This window comes from Eschrichtius robustus, chromosome 4, assembly GCF_028021215.1.
Source record: "Eschrichtius robustus isolate mEscRob2 chromosome 4, mEscRob2.pri, whole genome shotgun sequence".
NCBI lineage: Eukaryota > Metazoa > Chordata > Mammalia > Artiodactyla > Eschrichtiidae > Eschrichtius > Eschrichtius robustus.
This window is the reverse complement of record NC_090827.1, coordinates 122,406,589-122,431,605: the sequence shown is the minus strand read 5'-3', so window position 1 is coordinate 122,431,605 and position 25,017 is coordinate 122,406,589. Positions and strand designations below refer to the sequence as shown.

Here is a 25,017-nt window from a genome sequence, read left to right as displayed (position 1 = left end):
ACACAATTACGTTAAAGCTTATCTAGATTAAATCTTCTCTTCTCTGACTTCTGATCAACAATTTGCTTTCAAAACAAGGCCATCTGGTTTGAGTCCTTTTCCTCGGAATCATCAGAACGCTTAGTAGCAAGGAGAGAAGCGTACCTCGATCCCATGCCGTCATCTCCGCCATGATAATCACAGGTGCACCGTGAAGGACACGGACAGCTCACTCTTGCCAAAAAGCTAAGCGCAACGCACAGACTTGCAAAGAGACGCATGGCTCCTTTTAGAGGTTATCTGGACAAAAGGTAAAAACCAAATCATAAGCATTCAGAAACTGGTGTGCCAGGAATACAAGCGGCCATTTAGTAACAGAAGATTACACGGGATTAGATGAGATCTGTAGTTACTTAACCTTCAAGTGTATCTTGCAGGGGATCAATCGACCGAGCCTTTGAATATGGTTTCAGCAAAGTAACACATTCTAAGAGAAATGAACATCAAACACATGTCAGAAAAATTTCAATAGTTGTCCATATCTAGCTTTACAAGAAACTGCCTGTTAAATCCCTTTCCTATAGAAGTAATTGTTACTACACCTTGAAGATACACATAATGCTCAAAATAATTCAATGTCTTAGCAGATGTTAGAAAACACTGTATATTATTTGAAGGTTATAACATTACAAATTTTACTTTTTGCTTTTTCCAGTATGAATAATATTTAGTTTTATAAAATTTTAGCTTTAGAAATAGAAGCACATGACATAAAATTGATTGAGTAATCAACATTGCCACATACTGGTTAGCCCCCAAAACAAACTAAACAGATTCCAGTACCTAGAGTTTTTTAGGCAAGATGCTTCCATCCGTCACTGTCGTGGCAGCACTAGGACTGTGGTGACAGTGCGTCGTGCAGCTCTCCCAGGTCATTTCTGTGCCATGCAGGCTCATCCCAACACATTTATTTTTCTAGTGAAGCCATTATCTTTTTTCAAGAATATATTTTATTCCAAGTTAGTTTCCCAAGTTATGGGCAATCAAACCTTATCTGAAGCTTAACCGTCCTGTTTTTAGCATATATTAGGCTCTATCAGAAAATAAAAATTAAATTAAATATTTTAAAAACAACTTCCAACAACTTTACAGAGGACAGGACGAGCAAAGAGCTAGTGGCACAAAGACACTCAGAGCTCTCTGGGAACACTAAACATTTAATTTGGCCAAGGGAAAAGACAAAAGCCTGAAAAGTCCCTGTGGGACCATGTTGAAGAGGGTCATGAAGGTCCAACTGACAGATTTATACTTACTTGGCAGGTGATTGAAGAGTTTTTGAGCTGAAGATTTGGGGGATTGGAACTTTATTTTTAAAAAGTTATTCTAGTTATAAACTTGATGCATTGACTGCAGTGGAGAAAGGCAGAGGATGGGGAAATAAATTAAGAGATTATTAGGGCAGTTTACGATTCCAAATATATAGAGACAGTTGTATATATATAGGACTAATGCCCTTATTTTCCTTTATATGCAGCCAAAGGTGCTAAAGAGACAAATTTTTTAAAAAATAAAATAAAATAAAGATAAGAAAATACAATATGCAAAGATACACAGCCTCACTAGCAGTTAAGGAAATGTGAAATAAAATGAATTTGTTATAATATATAGCTTATAGTTTAAAAAAATTGATACAGCACTATTAGCAGGAATATGATGGGGAAAGTGAACTCATTCACTGACAGTGGCAGTGCAAAGTAGTTCAATCCTTCCAGAGAGCAAGCTAGCAACAATAATACTGTTTCTATATTTTTATCTAGTAATTCTAGCCTGAGGAAACACTCAAACAGAATAATCCCTCCCCCACAAAAAAAGTATTTGTACTAAAATATTCCCAGTGGTTCATCCATAAACCTAAGAATTGGAAGCAATTTAAATGTCCACTATTGGTCCACGATTAGTACAGAACAGACTGGGTCAGGTGACCTGGGGATACACTGGGTGGCACCTAGTGGAAGTTCTTAGCTTAAATACTTACTTATGACCTTATTAATGTTACTAGCTATATTACTTATATTCAGCCTATTTTTTTAACATCATTATTGGAGTATAATTGCTTTACATTGTTGTGTTAGTTTCTGCTGTATAACTAAGTGAATCAGCTATACGTATACTTATATCCCCATATCCCCTCCCTCTTGCATCTCCCTCCCACCCTCCCTATCCCACCCCTCTAGGTGGTCACAAAGCACCGAGCTGATCTCCCTGTGCTATGTGGCTGCTTCCCACTAGCTATCTATTTTACATTTGGTAGTGTATATATGTCCATGCCACTCTCTCACTTCATCCCAACTTACACTTCCCCCTCCCCGTGTCCTCAAGTCCATTCTCTACATCTGCGTCTTTATTCCTGTCCTGCCCCTAGGTTCTTCAGAACCTTTTTTTTTTTTTAGATTCCATATATATGTGTTAGCATATGGTATTTGTTTTTCTCTTTCTGACTTACTTCACTCTGTATGACAGATTCTAGGTCCATCCACCTCACTACAAATAACTCAATTTCGTTTCTTTTTATGGCTGAGTAATATTCCATCGTATACATGTGCCACATCTTCTTTATCCATTCATCTCTCGATGGACACGTAGGTTGCTTCCATGTCCTAGCTATTGTAAATAGTGCTACAATGAACATTGTGGTACATGACTCTTTTTGAATTATGGTTTTCTCAGTGTATATGCCCAGTAGTGGGATGGCTGGGCCGTATAGTAGTTCTATTTTTAGTTTTTGTTTTTGTTTTGAATTTTATTTTAGTTATTTTTTTATACAGCAGGTTCTTATTAGTTATCCATTTTATACATATTAGTGTATATATGTCAATCCCAATCTCCCAATTCATCACATTATTTTTAGTTTTTTAAGGAACCTCCATACTGTTCTCCATAGTGGCTGTATCAATTAATATTCCCACCAACAGTGCAAGAGGGTTCCCTTTTCTCCACACCCTCTCCAGCATTTATTGTTTGTAGATATTTTGATGATGGCTATTCTGACCGGTGTGAGGTGATACCTCATTGTAGTTTTGATTTGCATTTCTCTAATGATTAGTGATGTTGAGCATCCTTTCATTATTCAGCCTATTTTATAAGATTATTGTTTCTTGCATTACTAAATGTGTGACTGAACCTCTGATAAAAATAATTATGACTAGACAACTTAAAACAATTGACCAAATATATAGTTCTACAATAAGATCAATGACTGTAACAGTGTAACTCTAGATATGGGAAGAAGCAACAAGAAGGAATCAGTTCCTGGACCATAGCAGACTAGTAAGACAGGTGGTCCAGAGGCTTTGGCTACTGCTAACAGGGCCTAGTCCAGTAATAGCACACTGAGTGGCCTATCAACAAAATCCTCGCTTGAACTGGGAATGAGCATTCCTAGCACTGTGGGACAAATTGGTCACGAAATGCCTCTCAAACCTTGGTCAAAATCATGACCAAAAAGGAGGGGATTATAAAATAAAGATATTGCCCACTATCCAGTTCTACAAGAATCAAGTCATTAGGCACTGCAGTCGTGGACCTACAATACACCCTGAAAGGAATTCAGGGTGAAGATCAGGATGAGGCACTTTGTTCTCTGGGAAAACTAGCTGAACCAGCCCTCATAGTTAGATATTTTCAGGAGAAAATTTTATGAACCCAGTTTTTTGCATCTTCCCAAACTTAGAAAAGCACTAAAAACATTAACTAAGATATCTATTCCTTGCATATAGCAGTAAACGTCTACCGAGATGTGTACTTGATTGCACTATATACTGGCCTCCCACCTTACCTCTTTGGAACAGTCCTTAGAGCTTTCTGAAAGACTGTCTCTTGGGATATAATCTTGAGGTTGGCTCAAATAAAACTTTCCATTTCTTTCTTACACTGACTATTGATTAATTTTTTCATCAATAAAACAAAAGATAGGAAAAAAACCACAAACATACAAAAACCCTCACTCGGATTAAACTTAATTCTAGTGCCAAATATATGGAAATACATACACATGAAAACAGTAATTAAAAATGAAGAACACATAACAGTATGCACAGATTATAAATTGCTATATAAAATATATATGTGCATTGACTGATGTGATTTAAAAGCAATAGTGCTTAATATTCATTTGATCATTTTTATTAAGTAGACTGTTAATAAATAATTGCATTAAATTTTTTAAATTGTGAAGTGCTAAAAATGTTTTCCATTCTAGCTGGGAACATCCAACAACTCATTTCAGTAATTATTTATTAAAGACTATTATTTATTGTTATTATTAATTTATTCTAACATTAAAATAGCAGTTGCTTCTGATCTAATGGAGGGACCAGGCAAGATACCAGGTACAGCGTAATACATGCCATGATAGGGAGAAAGAGAAGAGGCCTTAATCTCATGTGCCTCTGTTAACCAAAGGAGATAAGCAATAAGTTTACATATAAGGAAACAATGAAACATTCCCTACAGTGGCCAGTGCACCAACAGAAGAACTTATACACTGCACGTGAGAAATCTACAGTCTATTAGGACAATCCTCTATGTTTGCATTTGATTGAAATGGGCTCAGATTTTAAGTGAAATTAAATCATTGAAAAAAAAAAGTAAAGCAAATGTTTTGATAATGTGTGCTTTCCTCTTATTTCAGACTTTTCCAGAAGTCAGTGGGTTTTGGGGTACATCCATTGGTAAGATACTCGCCACGGGCATTGCTTGGTGAGTCTGACATTTGAACATGGCAAGCATCGCCCTCCGGAACCTACAATAAAAAAGGGAAAATCTGGCATTACCCATGAGGACCTGGCACTTTTAGAGTACTCTCAAACATGGCTAAGGTGCCACTACTACCAACTGGCATCTCCAGATAAATTTCTGCTTCCAGCTTTAACATCTGCTGTTGAGACCCTTGGTCAATGTATCAAGTGTATGACACAGTTAAAGACCACTTGTGCACCACTGACTATTAACATTGAAGACACTTAATAAAAACCACTAATTATGTCTAAGATGGTGCATCTAACGTCATTTGCAAGGAATTATTTACTTGAACTGAGGATGTGTATTTCATGCATTTGTTCTTCTGAGCAAAGGCCAGTTTAAATTAAGAGGAGTTTGATAATGCCTGACCTTTCCTAAAGAACCACCAAGAGACTCTGAATTTAAAAGTGTTCTTTATGCTTCTTATGTGGTCTGCTTGGTCTTAAAAGTTTTTATGTTTCTTCATATACCTGTGGCTAAAGTTGCTTTCCCTAACATGTGCATAAATACATAAGTGTAATAGAAGCAGCATTGGCATTCCAGGATCAAATTACTGCACCTCTACTGAGATTTTTCTGGTTCATCTACTGTTACATCTTTAAGCAGTAACAGGAAATGAAGTAGTCTAAGCTTCACTGAGGAGGCAGGAAAGAAATCCTTGCTCAGAGGCTCAGCAAAGGGGGAAGGGGAAGATTCTCGACTATCCTGAGTGACTACACACTCCTGAAGCCCTTTATGTTAGCACTGAATTTTTCTCTTGCATTTGAATGATATGTCTTCCTCTTAGTAAATATACAACTATGCTACCCACTTAGGGAGCCCAAGTGGCCTTGCTTTGTCCATTTTCCAGTAATAGAACTACTCTCTTCTTTGCAAAACCAATTCCGTGTATTTTAAATGGGGTAACCATGTGATCCAAGCTGAGCTCACCAATGACCATCCAGGGCCACTTCTGCCAGAAAGCCATGTGAGATGAAATTCACATTTGGGGATGCTTAGCTTGTGGAACTTGGGTCTTGAGATACCCGTGATTATCTCGCCTCTGTGTGGGAAGAGCCTGTCACAGAACTGGAGCCCTAGACATTTAAGGTCCTAAATGCTTCTCAAGTTGCATGAACCAAATAACTTTTACATTCATCTGAAGTGAGTTTCTGTCACTTACCTCCCCAAAAGTTTTAGAACATTATCCATTGCCTTTTTAACATTCTTTCTGTATACGCTGTTTTTAGTTGAGAAGCATTTTAGACATAACTTACTTTTTATTAGCAATCACATAAATACAGGGATTGTAGAATGTAGAAGATTTTGCAAACAGTGGAGCTAGAATGGCCATTGAGGGAGGAATCTTCTTTGGGTCACCAAAAGAAGCCCATAAGCACACGATGGAATAAGGGGACCACGCCACCAGGAACATGAGTATCATTATCACAGACATCTGTAAAAGAAATCAATATTCACCAAACCCAATATCTAAAATATCAAAATAACTAATATATCTTAAACTGCATGAAAAATTATCTGGATTGGAACTTGAATAAATTTATGTTGTTGAAGACACAGAGGAAAAACTGAATTTTTCCCCTCATACTTTGCTAATGTGCCTGAGGTCATCTATGATAACAAGAGCTTGTGAAATGGATAGACTGGTGCACGAATGTAAAGAATGCCCTCTTTCTTTTGGTGAGCTGGGGAGAATACAAAAGCTGGCTTGGATGACAGGCAGAAGGACCCACTCCTGGCCCACTTGGAGTAACTGTGCTAGGGACTGCTGGTGTTGAGCTTTCTTTTCCTCACTCTCATCTGCTAATCTAAAAAACAACTTTCTAACTTTCTAAACTCAATGTGAAGAAAAAAAAAAAGTCCTCTATTGAGCTCAGTGAATTCTCATACAGGCCATTTGAGCTTGGTATATAATAAATCACATATAATACATACAGTGCAGATAATTTTGTAAAGAAGCTACCCTTACATTTTGTTTGAATGAAAAATTATAATTGTACATTGCTCCCTCCTGATTGCCCACTAAAACGATAGAAAAGGTTTAAAAAGACATAAACGCATAAGGCCTGAGAACCACAGATTAGGCAGCTTTGTAAAAGTTAAAATTGAATAACCATTAGACAAGTGGCATATTACTTATCAGACCTGAGAATGATTTTTTTTTAAATATTCTTTTTTAATTTTAAGGAGCCAGGAATGAGGGAAAATCAGATACAGATGAATCCACTCCACAGAACTACAGAAAGTCTCAGGAATTGGAGGTGACAGTTCTGAATGTGGGGCTGCACTTGGAACCTAAAACACAAAAACTCATTAAAATCTGCAAAAAGAAGCAGTTAGACTTCTGAATCCCCTCTCTATTCAGCTAGGAAACAGCCCCCTCTCCCCAGAAGAATCCCAAGGGTCAGTGTAAGAGAGGGTAAAGCAGGGAAACTTGGGACTGGGGGACACTGGGCTCAGCTGAGAGCTGGCGTACTGTCCTGAAAAGAGGGGGGCTGCACGCTGTCCCTTCCCTGCACTGAGCCATGAGAATGTGGGTACACAGACTTGTACCTCCTACCCAGAAAGGTGAAAGAATCTTCTCTCCTTGGAAACTGACCAGCCCAGAAGAAAATACCCAGAGGTACAGATCATCAGAACCCCCCCTCTCCAAAGACATATCCCAGTGAAAGAGCACAGCGAGAGCTCACAATCAACTTTTTAGCGCATCACTCTTAAATATGCAGGGACAGTCATTGATCACCATGCATTGAGGAAACATGCAAACTGACAGGCAGAGACTAAAACAGTGCAGGAACTCGGGAAAAAAAAATATGTGATGAACAGAAGGAAAATGTAAATATATACACAATATCATCACAGAAATGAGAGAAGATACACATACATTAAACAAGAAGAGGACGCTATCAAAAAGAAGTACAGAGTATAAAATAATGCTTCTATCTCATCTATAAAAGTGAAAGCAGAATTTTAAAAATGCAATAGGAAGGTTGAAATGTATGGTCAGCCAAGGTAAGGGTGAGGTAAATAAGGTGAACTGTGCAAGTGCAGGGTCAGATCCTGTCTTTATTTAATATTTTATATTTTGTTCAATGTGGATTTTTTACATAAATTTTGATTTTTTAAATACTGCACTAACTACTTGTTTTTATGATTACTGAGCTTTTTGGTGCCTGCTTAAATTTTGCACCCCAGGCTTGAGCCTCACTCTCCTCACCCAATCCAGTCCTGGACATGGTTGAGGAAATCTCTCAGAAAGTAGAAACAGGGACTTCCCTGGCAGTCCAGTGGTTAAGACTTCGCCTTCCAATGCAGGGGGTGTGGGTTCGATCGCTGGTTGGGGAGCTAAGATCCCAGAGGCCTCCCGGCCAAAAAACCAAAACATAAAACAGAAGGAATATTGTAACAAATTCAATAAAGACTTTAAAAATGGTCCACATCAAAAAAAATTTTTTTTAAAAAAGAAGAAAGTAGAAACAAAAACAAACAAACAGGGGACTTCCCTGGTGGTGCAGTGGTTAAGAATCCGCCTGCCAATGCACGGGACATGGGTTCGAGTCCTGCTCTGGGAAGATCCCACATACCGCAGAGCAACTAAGCCCGTGCACCACAACTACTGAAGCCTGCATGCCTAAAGCCCGTGCTCCGCAACAAAGAGTAGCCCCTGCTCACCGCAACTAGAGAAAGCCCACGTGCAGCAATGAAGACCCAACACAGGCAAAAATAAATAAATAAATAAAAACAAAACAAAAAACAGAAATAATGCAGGAGAGAATATTTAAGAAAATTAAAAGACAAATCCAGGAGATTAAATACTCAAATAAAAAGAGTTCCAGAAAAAGAGAACAGAGAAAACAAAATGGGAGGTGAAACTCACCAGAGAAATAATACAAGGAAACTCCCAGAAGGGAAGACCTGAGTCTCGACATAGAAAGCACTCACCCAGTACCCAGCACATGGGTGAATAAAGAGCCACACCAAGGCATATCGGCGTGACATTTCAGAAAACTGGAGACACAGAGAAAATCACAAGCTTCCAGAGAGAATGCAGATCACCGGAATGCTGTCAGCCTTCTCAATAGTGACACCTGAAGCTGAGAGACTATATAGGGTAATGCCTTCAAAATTCTTTGTAAGTCATTTTTTCTACTTAGAATTCCATACCAAGCAAACAATCGGTCAAACATGATCGTAGAATTAAGACATTTTCAGGCATGCAAAATCTTAAAAATTTGACTTCCTTGTGACCTTCTCAAGACTCTATTAGAGAATGTGTTACACCAAATGTAAAGGAGTTAACCAAAAAAAAAAGGGAAGACATGCAATCCAGAAAACGGGAGATCTGACCTACGAGACAGGCCAAAGGCATTCCCAGCTGGTGACAAAGGAGATGTGGGGATGCTGGCTTCCTAGGTAGTCATCCTAAAGAACAGCCAGTGTAGACTAGAGCAAGAGATCTGGCGGGTGTCAGGAGGGTAGCGCCAAGAAAAGGATAAAGTCGACCTAGTCTCTGATGTATTTGAAAATACTAAGAGGAGACTGAAGCTCCTGGTGGAGAGTTTAGAGATGAATTAGTGACAGGTACACAGAAGAGTCAGCAAACAAAGCTACAGAGAGAGAGAGACGGAGAGAAGAGAAGTGGAGAGAGATGAACGGAGGAAGAGAAAGAGAAAAGTAATGAATTGTTAACTCCAAAGGGGGAAAAGTTGTATAAAAAAAGAAATATAAATCATAGAGTCTTACAGAGATTTTCAATAAATAAAATTTAGATAATCACAATAATGTAAAATTGGCTCTTCATCTAACCAAATATTAACATTTTACTGAGAAGATGAGAGATAAATGTTGGTGGGGAGGAGTAGGAAAGGTTGGTGGTATAAGAAAAATTTTCTTTGTCTATAGTAGGAAATCAAGAAGTAACAGCAAAGAAAAATACCCAAAACAGGGCTTCCCTGGTGGCGCAGTGGTTAAGAATCCGTCTGCCAATGCAGGGGACATGGGTTCGAGCCCTGGTCCAGGAAGGTCCCACATGCCACGGAGCAACTAAGCCCATGTGCCGCAACTACTGAGCCCACGCACCTAGAGCTCATGCCTCGCAACAAGAGAAGCCACTGCAATGAGAAGCCCGCCCACCACAACAAAGAGTAGCCCCCGCTCACTGCAACTAGAGAAAGCCCACGTGCAGCAACGAAGACCCAACGTAGCCAAAAACAAATAAATAAATAAATTTATTTTAAAAAAAAATTACCCAAAACAGCAGATAAGCACATCACTTAGAAATATGGAGGCCAACACCAGAAAAAAGAGCCAGAGAGTAAGAATCGGGAGTTCGGGAGAGGTGACTGCAGGGGCCAAGGAACCATATCCATGTAAAAGCTTGATTACAAAACCTTTTTAAGGATTTTAATGTCTTACCTTTGTTACATCTACCTGATCTGACCAATCTCTGTTGAGATACTCAGTGCAGTTACTAGTAGCATGATGTTTAATGGATCGAGTGACATGGTAATAGCAGTAAAACATCATTATCAAGGGCACAATAAAATTTATCGCAACAACCATCATGGTGTAAGAAACAAAAGATCTGAAAGTAAGAAAAGGAAATAATTAAATCATGACATTAAATCACTACTCATTTAATATACTAAATAGAGTAAGGGAAACAAGATAATTATCAGAAATAATACTGGCACTGTCCAGCAGTCATTATATTATTAAATAGCTTAGGAAGTGCATTTGACTTTGAGTTCATTTGGACTAGGGGTTGGCAAACTATGACCTGTGGGCCAAATCCAGCCTGTCGCCTGTCTTTGTAAATAAAACTTTATTGGAACCACATTCATTACATACAGTCTAGGGCTGCTATCACAGGCAGAGTTGAGTAGTTGCAATGGAGACAGTCTAGCCTGTAAAGCCTAAAATATTTATTTTTTGACCTTGCACTAAATCTAAAAAGTTTTAGATTTAGTTTGAGAGCTAGAAACTTTCTATTTGCTTTTCTTCATAACCTTTCATTTCCTTTAATAAACTAAATTACCCCCTTTTCCCTGGTAAATATAGAAAAGCATCACTGATGAGCAAGCAAATCCTCGCAGTGACTGTGCTTTTGCTGCATAATTCTCAGGAGATGCTTTATCACCAGATCATCTAGAAAAGGAAGCCTGGACTTTTGCCAGATCTGCGCACTGTCTAGCTCCACTAACTCTCCTTTTCCCCATCAGGTCCTACCTCTAAGGTGCGGCTATTGGAAGGATTCTCTGTTTCACCTTTGCTGCCAGAAGATAGAGGAAGGAACAGAGCAGGGGACAAGGGGAGCTGAATGGCCTTTCCTTGCAAATAAGCATAATTCACTTTTCTCAATTCATCTCTGCTGTAATCATATCATCTATACCAAGGAAGCTCTTTGTCATCTCTGTATGAGAAACATTTGATCTGACCTTAAATTTGAAATGGTGAGAAAATGTCTACACTAGAAGCATTTGATTATAAAGTGTAAACATGTCTCTTACACATCGTTTTTCCGCCAGTTTATGGTACAGGTGGCCCCAGTAGGATCTGGGGCATAACTAGCCCACCCAACAATAGGCATCAAAGCCCAAAAGAGTCCATTGATCCAGGCCCCCAGAATCATGCTGATGTAAGTGTTGGTGGTCATTCTTCTTCCTATTAACAAACATATGGAACATCAAAGTCATTTCCCAATGATGTGATTCATATCTTCATTTTGTTTTAACTGATTATTCAAAGTTGTCATCAAATAGATTCTTCACAGAGCACTTTAGTTCACACAAAGCCTATCTACATGAATTCACATTCTGAAAAAAAAAATGACATTTAAGCTGAAACCTGAATGATAAAATGATCAGTCAGAGGATAGAAATGGAGAAACACTAGGGAAATAGCATTTACCAAGATCCCAAAGTGGGAAAGGGTTTGGCTAGTACCCCAAAGTGAGAGGACCCCAGACCACACTGGAAAGGTAGCCAGGGGCCAGAATGCGTGGGACCTTGGAGGCTGTGTTATGAAATTTGGGTTTTCTTCTAGGTATAATAGAAAATCACTGAAACTTTCAGTCAAGGATTATCAGAGAAATATGACTGACCATGTTGCAAGCCATTACATTTACATTTTGAAGTGAATGGGTATCGAGCAGTACTTAGGCAAAAATGGGTTCATTGAGAAAGCTGAGAAAAGTGCTGTACCTGCATCAGGACAGCAGATGGTCAGGTATCGATCCACAGCCACAACTGTGAGCAATCCAATACTTGCCATTCCAAAAAAGATATTCAATCCAGCATAAATCTGAAGATCAAAATTGGAAAGATTCCACCATTCTACACATCCTCCCAAGAGACATTTACACTTTTATCCCATTGCTAAAATATATTTTAAATACACTGAGTGTTTTTTATTTTACTAATTTTAAAATATATCATCTATTGTCAAATTATAAGTGGTTTGACAGTTACAGAAAGATAGAGAAGATGAAAAGGCAGAGGGCTATGTACCAGATGAAGGAACAAGAAAAAACCCCAGAAAAACAACTAAATGAAGTGGAGATAGGCAACCTTCCAGAAAAAGAATTCAGAATAATGATAGTGAAGATGATCCAGGACCTCGGAATAAGAATGGAGGCAAAGATTGAGAAGATGCAAGAAATGATTAACAAAGACCTAGAAGAATTAAAGAACAAACAAACAGAGATGACCAATACAATAACTGAAATGAAAACTACACTAGAAGGAATCAATAGCAGAATAACTGAGGCAGAAGAACGGATAAGTGACCTGGAAGACAGCATGGTGGAATTCACTGCTGCGGAACAGACTAAAGAAAAAAGAATGAAAAGAAATGAAGACAGCCTAAGAGACCTCTGGGACAACATTAAACGCAACAACATTCGCATTATAGGGGTCCCAGAAGGAGAAGAGAGAGAGAAAGGACCAGAGAAAATATTTGAAGAGATTATAGTCGAAAACTTCCCTAACATGGGAAAGGAAATAGCCACCCAAGTCCAGGAAGCGCAGAGAGTCCCATACAGAATAAACCCAAGGAGAAACACGCCGAGACACATAGTAATCAAAGCGGCAAAAATTAAAGACAAGGAAAAATTATTGAAAGCAGCAAGGGAAAAACGACAAATAACATACAAGGGAACTCCCATAAGGTTAACAGCTGATTTCTCAGCAGAAACTCTGCAAGCCAGAAGGGAGTGGCATGATATACTTAAAGTGATGAAAGGGAAGAACCTACAACCAAGATTACTCTACCCGGCAAGGATCTCATTTAGATTTGATGGAGAAATCAAAAGCTTTACAGACAAGCAAAAGCTAAGAGAATTCAGCACCACCAAACCAGCTCTACAACAAATGCTAAAGGAACTTCTCTAAGTGGGAAACACAAGAGAAGAAAAGGACCTACAAAAACAAACCCAAAACAATTAAGAAAATGGTCATAGGAACATACATATCGATAATTACCTTAAACATGAATGGATTAAATGCCCCAACCAAAAGACATAGACTGGCTGAATGGATACAAAAACAAGACCCATATATATGCTGTCTACAACAGACCCACTTTAGACCTAGGGACACATACAGACTGAAAGTGAGGGGATGGAAAAAGATATTCCATGCAAATGGAAATCAAAAGAAAGCTGGAGTAGCTATACTCATATCAGATAAAATAGACTTTAAAATAAAGAATGTTACAAGAGACAAGGAAGGACACTACATAATGATCCAGGGATCAATCCAAGAAGAAGATATAACAATTATAAATATATATGCACCCAACATAGGAGCACCTCAATACATAAGGCAACTGCTAACCGCTATAAAAGAGGAAATCGACAGTAACACAATAATAGTGGGGGACTTTAACACTTCACTTACACCAATGGACAGATCATCCAAAATGAAAATAAATAAGGAAACAGAAGCTTTAAATGACACAATAGACCAGATAGATTTAATTGATATATATAGGACATTCCATCCAAAAACAGCAGATTACACGTTCTTCTCAAGTGCGCACGGAACATTCTCCAGGATAGATCACATCTTGGGTCACAAATCAAGCCTCAGTAAATTTAAGAAAATTGAAATCATATCAAGCATCTTTTCTGACCACAACGCGATGAGATTAGAAATGAATTACAGGGAAAAAAACGTAAAAAAGACAAACACATGGAGGCTAAACAATACGTTACTAAATAACCAAGAGATCACTGAAGAAATCAAAGAGGAAATTAAAAAATACCTAGAGACAAATGACAATGAAAACACGACGACCCAAAACCTATGGGATGCAGCAAAAGCGGTTCTAAGAGGGGAGTTTATAGCTATACAAGCCTACCTAAAGAAACAAGAAAAATCTCAAGTAAACAATCTAACCTTACACCTAAAGAAACTAGAGAAAGAAGAACAAACAAAACCCAAAGTTAGCAGAAGGAAAGAAATCATAAAGATCAGAGCAGAAATAAATGAAATAGAAACAAAGAAAACAATAGCAAATATCAATAAAACTAAAAGTTGGTTCTTTGAGAAGATAAACAAAATTGATAAGCCATTAGCCAGACTCATCAAGAAAAAGAGGGAGAGGACTCAAATCAATAAAATCAGAAATGAAAAAGGAGAAGTTACAACAGACACCGCAGAAATACAAAGCATCCTAAGAGACTACTACAAGCAACTTTATGCCAATAAAATGGACAACCTGGAAGAAATGGACAAATTCTTAGAAAGGTATAACCTTCCAAGACTGAATCAGGAAGAAACAGAAAATATGAACAGACCAATCACAAGTAATGAAATTGAAACTGTGATTAAAAATCTTCCAACAAACAAAAGTCCAGGACCAGATGGCTTCACAGGTGAATTCTATCAAACATTTAGAGAAGAGCTAACACCCATCCTTCTCAAACTCTTCCAAAAAATTGCAGAGGAAGGAACACTCCCAAACTCATTCTATGAGGCCACCCTGATACCAAAACCAGACAAAGACACTACAAAAAAAGAAAATTACAGACCAATAACACTGATGAATATAGATGCAAAAATCCTCAACAAAATACTAGCAAACAGAATCCAACAACACATTAAAAGGATCATACACCACGATCAAGTGGGATTTATCCCAGGGATGCAAGGATTCTTCAATATACGCAAATCAATCAATGTGATACACCATATTAACAAATTGAAGAATAAAAACCATATGATCATCTCAATAGATGCAGAAAAAGCTTTTGACAAAATTCAACACCCATTTCTGATAAAAACTCTCCAGAAAGTGGGCATAGAGGGAACCTACCTCAACATAATAAAGGCCATATATGACAAACCCACAGCAAACATCATTCTCAATGGTGAAAAACTGAAAGCATTTCCTCTAAGATCAGGAACGAGACAAGGATGTCCACTCTCACCACTATTATTCAACATAGTTTTGGAAGTCCTAGCCACGGCAATCAGAGAAGAAAAAGAAATAAAAGGAATACAAATTGGAAAAGAAGAAGTAAAACTGTCACTGTTTGCGGATGACATGATACTATACATAGAGAATCCTAAAACTGCCACCAGAAAACTGCTAGAGCTAATTAATGAATATGGTAAAGTTGCAGGATACAAAATTAATGCACAGAAATCTCTTGCATTCCTATACACTAATGATGAAAAATCTGAAAGAGAAATTATGGAAACACTCCCATTTACCATTGCAACAAAAAGAATAAAATACCTAGGAATAAACCTACCTAGGGAGACAAAAGACCTGTATGCAGAAAACTATAAGACACTGATGAAAGAAATTAAAGATGATACCAACAGATGGAGAGATATACCATGTTCTTGGCTTGGAAGAATCAACATTGTGAAAATGAGTATACTACCCAAAGCAATCTACAGATTCAATGCAATCCCTATCAAATTACCAATGGCATTTTTTACGGAGCTAGAACAAATCATCTTAAAATTTGTATGGAGACACAAAAGACCCCGAATAGCCAAAGCAGTCTTGAGGCAAAAAAATGGAGCTGGAGGAATCAGACTCCTTGACTTCAGACTATACTACAAAGCTACAGTAATCAAGACAATATGGTACTGGCACAAAAACAGAAACATAGATCAATGGAACAAGATAGAAAGCCCAGAGATTAACCCACGCACCTATGGTCAACTAATCTATGACAAAGGAGGCAAAGATATACAATGGAGAAAAGACAGTCACTTCAATAAGTGGTGCTGGGAAAACTGGACAGCTACATGTAAAAGAATGAAATTAGAATACTCCCTAACACCATACACAAAAATAAACTCAAAATGGATTAGGGACCTAAATATAAGACTGGACACTATAAAACTCTTAGAGGAAAACATAGGAAGAACACTCTTTGACATAAATCACAGCAAGATCTTTTTTGATCCACCTCCTAGAGTAATGGAAATAAAAACAAAAATAAACAAATGGGACCTAATGAAACTTCAAAGCTTTTGCACAGCAAAGGAAACCATAAACAAGACGAAAAGACAACCCTCAGAATGGGAGAAAATATTTGCAAATGAATCAACGGACAAAGGATTAATCTCCAAAATATATAAACAGCTCATTCAGCTCAATATCAAAGAAACAAACACCCCAATCCAAAAATGGGCAGAAGACCTAAATAGACATTTCTCCAAAGAAGACATACAGACGGCCACGAAGCACATGAAAAGATGCTCAACATCACTAATTATTAGAGAAATGCAAATCAAAACTACAATGAGGTATCACCTCACTCCTGTTAGAATGGGCATCATCAGAAAATCTACAAACAACAAATGCTGGAGAGGGTGTGGAGAAAAGGGAACCCTCTTGCACTGTTGGTGGGAATGTAAATTGATACAGCCACTAGAGAACAATATGGAGGTTCCTTAAAAAACTAAAAATAGAATTGCCATATGACCCAGCAATCCCACTACTGGGCATATACCCAGAGAAAACCGTAATTCAAAAAGACACATGCACCCGAATGTTCATTGCAGCACTATTCACAATAGCCAGGTCATGGAAGCAACCTAAATGCCCATCAGCAGACGAATGGATAAAGAAGTTGTGGTACATATATACAATGGAATATTACTCAGCCATAAAAAGGAACGAAATTGAGTCATTTGTTGAGACGTGGATGGATCTAGAGACTGTCATACAGAGTGAAGTAAGTCAGAAAGAGAAAAACAAATATCATATATTAATGCATGTATGTGGAACCTAGAAAAATGGTACAGATGAGCCAGTTTGCAGGGCAGAAGTTGAGACACAGATGTAGAGAATGGACATATGGACACCAAGGGGGGAAAACTGCGGTGAGGTGGGGATGGTGGTGTGCTGAATTGGGCGATTGGGATTGACATGTATACACTGATGTGTATAAAATTGATGCCTAATAAGAACCTGAAGTATAAAAAAACAAACAAAACAACTAATACTAAACTTTCATTGGGTTATTTGTATGGAAATATGTTAATATAAATGTTTCAGACATTACATGAAATTTCTAAAAATCTTATATTTGTATTTGTATGGAAATATGTATGGAAATATGTTAATATAAATGTTTCAGACATTACATGAAATTTCTAAAAATCTTATATGTTCTGGTATAATGTTATAAGTAATAATCCTAGTTATTACTTTAAAATGTATATCTCAGAAATAACTAATTTTCTTGTCAACTGCATTATTATGAACTTTCATCAAATCTTAAAAAAAAAAAATTATAAGTGGTTTAATAAAGGCATTTATAGAAAATGTTTTGAGACTTCATTAATTAAAATAAACTTTTTAAAAAATGTTAAGGCTTAAAGTAAAACTTCTATACATACTCTGTGTAGTGCAAAAACAAACCATAAATTAAGTGCAACGCATAAACCAACAAAAGACCACTATTCAGAAGACAGACAATTCAACAGGGGAAAAAGACAAACAGAAAAATGGGCTATTCACACAAGAGGAAACCTGCATGTTTATGACATAAGATGTACAATCACATTAAATCTTGAAAGAAATGCAAATTATAAGATACTATTTTATAACCATCAAAATGCTACAAATTCAAAAGTCTGACAACCCCAAGTGTTGGAGAAAATGTGGAGTAACAGAAGTTCTAGCAACTGGCACAACCATTTTGGAGAGAAATTTGTCCACATCTGACAAAATTGAAGATAAACATTATCTACAACCAAACCATTTCTTTCCTAGTAATGTATCTAAACCTTCACACATTGCAGAAAAAGACATGTATGAGAACAATTTATGGAAGCCTTGTTTGTGGTTTAAAAAAATTGGAAACACGGAATTCTCTGGCAGTCCAGTGGTTAGGACTCGGTGCTTTCACTGATGGGGCCTGGGTTCCATCCCTGGTCGGGGAACTAAGATCCTGCAAGCCAAGCCACACGGTGCAGCCAGAGAAAAAAAGAAAAAAATTTTAAAAAACCCCAAACAACCTGAAGCACATATTGCAAAACATTAAGATTTGACAAAACTGGTTGGTGCACACATGGGTATTCACTACTCTCTGCTCTTTTCATTTTATTCTCTATAGTTTTATAGCTTAAAATAGCTGTTTTAAAAAATTAGGCCAAAAGTCATTAATGCAAATTAATATTAATTTATTTTCTTGTCAGTAAAAATCATAGTAGATATACTCACCAGCAATTCTCATGGAGAACTTTCCATAGAAAAAAATCAGCAACATGTAGTTTAACTATATTACTTAGATATTATGACATAGTCATTAAATATTTTATTGTTTCAAATGAAAGCAGAGTATTTGTTTTTGAATTTGCAATATGCAAGTTTTTATTTGAATATGCAAATGTTCACTTTTCTTCTCTAGCTGACTGCTAATTTTTTGTTAGTTTAGTTTTTTCCTTTGAGTTGGGGAAATTTTGAAAATATAATGATGGTGACTGATTTCATTTCTCTTATTAAAGAATATATTTCCCAGTCACTCCTGAAGCCATTTTTATTAAGAGCACCATATCTATTATTCTACATAATCTTATTTGATTGAAGCCCTTGGGATTTTTTAAAGACATTTAAATGTACATTTTCTTAATCTACTTTATTTTGCTTTGATTCTAAAGATCTCCAATACCTGACATCCTGCATATCCAAACTTCCAACTTCCATGCAGATCTGAAGCAGCAGACATGGGGTAGCCAATGCTACTGACCCCTATATCAGTAACAGCCAAGTTAATGATAATTGCATTTGTGGGTGTCCGAAGCTCCTTGTACTTAATGAAGATGCCCAGAACTATTATGTTGCTGAGAACACTTATCATACCTGAGAACATAAACAAAAAAACACACATTTTGTTTAATTTGAATGTGTAAAAGTAGAATCAAATTAAATATTTAAGCTCCTTCAAAAATATAGCAAATCCGTTTTGGTTCGTTTATTTGAAGAGCTTCAGCTATTCTTCAAGCTAGTTGTAATATCTTCACAGCCCTTTTGTGAAATAGAAATATAAAAATTAAAGCACAAAGAATCTACCAATTGCATAAACCAGCACCAAAGACTGGTGTTAATGTCATCACTATTGATCACTCTATCCTTGATATTATTCCCTTGCATGTCATGATACCACCACCACTGATTTTTAGGATATACATATGATCATACAATCTCCTTTGGCAGCTTAATTTTCTCATCCTCCTTCCTGAAGCCTGAGGCTCTCCTTTCTCTACAGTTTCTCAAGCCTCAGCTATCATTCTATCCTAACAGTATTTCTGTCACTTTCCATCCCTGAAATATGCTCCAGTCCCGCATCCCTTTTCATACAATTCATTGCCATTAAACATTTATTAAGCATCTACAGTATGTAAGATCATATGACTGTTTCAATATCACTTGAAACTCAACATGTTCAAATCTAAATTCTTCATTACACACACACACACACACACAAACACACACACCTATAGAAGAATGCACACTGCAAGGTTTGGCTATCCAGAGAGGAAGTCGGACTGGCTTTCAGGTCCACTGAGAAGCCTCACAGGCCATATCACCCTAGTCAAGTCTCCACAGCCTGGGATCCGACTCCTAGCCCTGCAGGTCCAGAAACTCAATGTTGTCAGTGCCCCAGAATTGGCTGGATTCAGGTAGACTGATGACTGAACTTTTTAATATGAATGCCAGTGTATTCATTTACAAAGAGAAATATTGTTGAGTGGACTGGATGTGCATGTTAGCCTGTTTAACACTCCCTACATGCAACAAAGGATGCACACATTTCCCATAAGCCAGATGTGGGCCATATTAGGTCCTAACAGCTGAGAGAGGCTAGAGCTATTACCAGATTCCTAAGGGCTAAGGGAGGGGTAAGGAACAAAAGGAACAGAGTGGTGTTCACCATCATGAAGAGAACTCTGGTGATCAGCTCCAGCTATTGCCGGAGAGAGGGAAGGTTTCCAAGCACCAACACCCAAATGTATCAGCTAAGGAAGAACTTCTATTATATCTTGGCACCTTGGTCAAAACTTCCATTCAACATCCTGTTATACTAATCTTCCAGGTTCCTGTTCTTTCCTCCTGCATGCTGCTGGCAGAATAAACTTTCTATAACATAGAATTAACCAAGGCTCTTCTCAAAACCTCCAATACACCCCAACGTCTGAGGGATAAAGTCCATATGTCCCAGCCTGGTATTCCAGACTCCTTGCCTCAATCTGTTTTTACCCTCTCTAAGCAAATTGTCACACTTGTCAAACAAGCCCTCCATCTAATTATTTATCAAATGCACCACGCTTGTGGTAAATTTCGACTTTCATTTCTCCCACTTGGAACACCCTACTCCTTTCCTCTACCTTTCCAAATGCTACCCTTCAAAATTCTGTTCAAGGCCAATTCTACCCCAAAGACTTGTCCTTCGCATAGTATCCTCTCTTCTCTAAATTCTCAAAGTACTTGTTTATATTATACTTTATCTTATGTGATGCTATATTATTTAATCCATATATGCCTAGTCTTCCTGTGTAGATTTTAGGCTTCTAATCATTTCTATGTTATATATATGACATATAGCAGATTTATTTAATAAACGGACAACTAAAACTCATATTGCTGAATGTCTATTACTCCTGTAAGCATAATTAAGGCACAATGATATCAAATTTGATGATTCTTTGGCTCAATATTTTTTTTTTTAATTCCTGTATTTTTATTTTGTTAATTCTGGCAACCCTACCTCTTATCTCCCACCACTCCTGTGGCTGGCAGAGTAAGCTTTTTTTGTTTTTTAATTTTATTTGTTTATTTATTTATTTATGGCTGTGTTAGTTCTTCGTTTCTGTGTGAGGGCTTTCTCTAGTTGTGGCAAGCGGGGGCCACTCTTCATCGCGGTGCGCGGGCCTCTCACTATCGCGGCCTCTCTTGTTGCAGAGCACAGGCTCCAGACGCGCAGGCTCAGTAATTGTGGCTCACGGGCCTAGTCGATCCGCGGCATGTGGGATCTTCCCAGACCAGGGCTCGAACCCGTGTCCCCTGCATTGGCAGGCAGATTCTCAACCACTGCGCCACCAGGGAAGCCCCTGGCTCAATATTTTTGCATCTAGTACTGTAGCTCTAAAAAGTTTAGTGAATTGAAGAATCTTTCTGGGCTAGTTACAGATTTGATGATTTTTAAGTCAGGTAAAAGCACAGTGCAGTAAATTGTTGCCTACCAAGTATGCAACCAGAATAAAGTAATTGTGCTTTGGGGGCGGTTTTAGATATAACAGGGAGAATGAGGTAATCAATTTAGCCCTTTTTCTATTTTCTCTGCAGCTGTCTCAAGCACTCTGCTTTATTTCCTAGCTGTAGGTGTTTTCTAATGAGTAGACAATAGATCATTTAGTACTTAGGTCTATGTTCAGTTAATTTCCCCTTGGTTTCTGTGGCTCTCCTCCAATCTCTTTGGGCAGATCCTTCTTAATCTACTTCCTGGCCTTTCTTTCTTCATGTCTACCTTATTAAATATATGCATTGTCCAAGTTTCTGTCCTGGACCTTCTTTCTTTTCACATTCAATATACACTCAGTGATTTCACACAGATTCAAGGCTATATGCTGTTACTTTCCAGATCAACCTCATAAAATTCAAACTCGTGTGCAGCTTTTTACGGGACTTCTCTCAAACAGAACCCAGAGATTTTCTCTCTTGACCCAAACATGTTCTTCCCCAGATGTGCTCCCATCTTGATGAATAGCTTCACCATCTATCCAGTGGCCCAGAAAAGAAACCTAGATGTCATCTTTGATGCTCCCTCACCTTCTCCCCCAGTCTCCACATCCAACCATCAATTCTAACTTCTAGCTCTTGAATGTGTCTATTTCTATCTCCAATGCTACTACTTCCTCCTCAGAAGTCTTTTTAATCTTAATCACACAGGGGCCACCTACCTGGTCTCTTAGCTACCACTACAGCGCATTTCTAAAATACAAATTGGATCATGTCATTCAGTGATTCCCCTATCGCCTTTATGGCTTAGGTCTTTCATTAGCTGGTACACAGCCATCCTCTCAGCCTAGTATCTCTCATGCTTCATCCTACAAGTCACCCATAATGAATCTATTTCAGATCCTTAATTTGCCATGCCCTCTTGCTCCTCAGCATTAACTGGAGAAAGGGAGAGTGCTCAAGTTGGTAACGTTTGTAAGAGCTACAATCTAAGAGAAATATTAAACTAAAAATTAAATTTAAAATGAAAAATCTAAATAGGCTCTTGGTAAAAGTAACAAATGAAATAAACGCTTTGACTAAATTCTTTTCCTCATAGTTTTGGTTTCGATTTGGACATTTAAGTGAGTTTTGTTAAAGGGAGGGATTGGGGGGCCCAAAGAACAATAAACGTTTGAACAAAAGCATAAAGAAGTTAGATATGCTCCCTTCAGTTCATCTACTAAAAACACAAACAAACAACACGTACTCATAGTATTGATAAAACTGATCCTTGTGGTTATACCTGAGGGTTCTAGAGTCGAAATACCTGAGTTCAAATCCTGGCGTAGCTACTTAGTAGATGTGTGTGTTGGGAAAGTTATTTAAACTCTTTATCTGTAAACAGGGAAAATAAAATTTACTTACTGAATTAGCATAAGGATGAATTATTCTGTACATGTAAATATTTAGAACAGTGCTTGGTATATACCAAGTATTCCAATAATAACATTAGTAGTGGTAGCAGTAGTAGTAGTGGTGGTGGTGGTGGTTGGAGTAGTAGTAGCAGTAGTAATAGTAATTCTAGTAGAAGTCATCATTGTCATCATAGTAAGATTACTATTACTATTACTATTACTGTTACTGTTACAGGGATAAGAACCAGCAAGAATATTTTCTTAGCAGGAAAATTTCTTTGCATGCTTCTTTTGTAACCAGATCAAAAAAGATAGCTTTTCTTGGTCATCTACCAAAAACTAACTAAACCAAAAGTTTGTATACAAAGTACTTCTATGTAATTGTGATAAGGAGCTTATCTCTTTAAGTAGCATATTGTTTTCTCCTTTCTGTTGCAACACCAAAAAAAAAAAAAAATCAAAAAGAAAACAGAACTTATCCAGTGCTTATCATACAGAGGTATTCAAATGAAAAAGTTAGCTGAGGAACCACATTTTCTATCACAGAAGTAATACTCTGTGAATTATGGGGAAACTAAGCAATTATAAAGAATAAACTGGGTACAGTAGGATTTGTTATGTTTTTACTCTACTTTTGAATATATTTGAAAATTTTCATAAGTCAATCCAAAAAATAATAAAAGTTACTTCTAAAACTCATTACTAAGCATAAAGTTGAAAATGAAGTGACTGCTAAGCATAAAATTAATACCACAATTCAACCTATACATAAAAAAGGTAATCAGAGAACTTCTATTGTCAATTTCGTCATCCCTTTTTTTCAGCCAACAAGTCTTTATCTTAATCCAATATATGCATCAATGAGTGTGTGTATGTGGGGAGAAAGAAACATTTGTCCAACATATACTGTATGTATCATTTAGGTATATTTGTGCATTATTTAATTTTACTCTTCAAAACAATTGTGACAGTAGCTTATTCTTATCCCCATTTTACAGATATGAAAATGGAAAAACAAAAAACTTGCTCACTGTTGCAAAGATACTAAAAAATGAAAACCAAAGCTCAGTTTTCCAATACAGCATTGGAAAATGAGCTCAATTTTCAAACTCTGTCCTCAGTGACAATACACTCTGCTCTCTCTTTTTACGACTTTAATTTCCTTTCCAGGATCTTTCGATCTTAACTAGATTCCACCACCAAGGACAAAACTACAGAAAGTATGTATGAGAATAGTAAATGCTATAAAAATACATTTTTGTCACGGTGCACACTATTCCCCAATAAAAACTTAATTTGACAATGTAATAACCAAATATATGGATAATTACTCATTTTATAGAAAACTTTCCTCAGCCCCATTTCACGGCTCTCACTGCCTATCAAAATTCAAAATAACTTGTTATATTAACCACCATTAATGTTTCCATTTATTCTTTCACCTACATTCTCTTTTTGATACTTACAGCCAGGAAGTAGAGCAAGTATTATCATCCTTATTTATCACATGAGCACCCCAACTGAGAAAGGATAAGTGACTTGTCAAGGTTGGCCAACAATATAGAACTTGAAACATTATCTCTGAACCCATGCTTTTTCTACTACCTTATGCTGAAAACCTCTGCTTTTCTTCACTTATTCAAAAACAAAATAACTGTTAATGGAGTAAACATCCATACCTGCCGTAATCAAGTAAGCTGCAACAATATTGTGTTCAGTCTGTGAAAAGGCCGAGCCGTCTTCATTTTTAGAGTCTGAACTGTGGCCTAAGTTATTCCTTAGCATTTTGGAGGGAAGATATCAAGATAGCCTTCATAATGGGCCTTCAATATCTATGAAATGTTTCAAAAGCCACCTAGGGAAGAATTTTCAGAACCAATCATTTCCACTTAAAGACCTCAAAGAAGGGCCTTTTCATAGAGGCCCTCCCTTAACAAATTTAATTGGGCTAAAGAGGAAAGGATTTTTAATTCCCAGAACAAGAGAAAAGCTTATTAGCAAAATAAAGAGAAATAACAAGCAACACACATTTTAACCAATTAGGGCATCAGCTTTATATCCAAGGAGATTACCAAGTGCACACATCACATTTAAACAATAAACAAACTCAGAAAATCAGATCAGGACCTGA

The 25,017-nt window shown here is 37.3% G+C and overlaps 2 protein-coding genes across 2 annotated transcripts in view; both read right to left on the bottom strand.

Annotated features, from left to right (window-relative positions):
- The window catches only part of LRIT3 (leucine rich repeat, Ig-like and transmembrane domains 3), a 31,520-nt gene extending 31,253 nt beyond the window's left edge, over positions 1-267 (bottom strand). The window contains exon 1 of the mRNA XM_068542314.1: positions 145-267. Within this exon, the coding sequence (XP_068398415.1) occupies positions 145-260 (116 nt within the window). The 5' untranslated portion in view covers positions 261-267. The remainder of the gene's footprint in view (positions 1-144) is intronic.
- Positions 268-4,370: 4,103 nt separating this feature from the next.
- On the bottom strand, positions 4,371-24,671 carry RRH (retinal pigment epithelium-derived rhodopsin homolog). The gene is made up of 7 exons (XM_068542002.1): positions 24,566-24,671; positions 18,923-19,113; positions 11,982-12,081; positions 11,289-11,442; positions 10,195-10,363; positions 6,036-6,214; positions 4,371-4,780 (listed from the first exon to the last, which is right to left on the bottom strand). The coding sequence occupies exons 1-7, from the start codon at positions 24,669-24,671 to the stop codon at positions 4,666-4,668; spliced, it is 1,014 nt and encodes a 337-aa protein (XP_068398103.1). The 3' UTR covers positions 4,371-4,665.
- Positions 24,672-25,017: the final 346 nt, after the last annotated feature.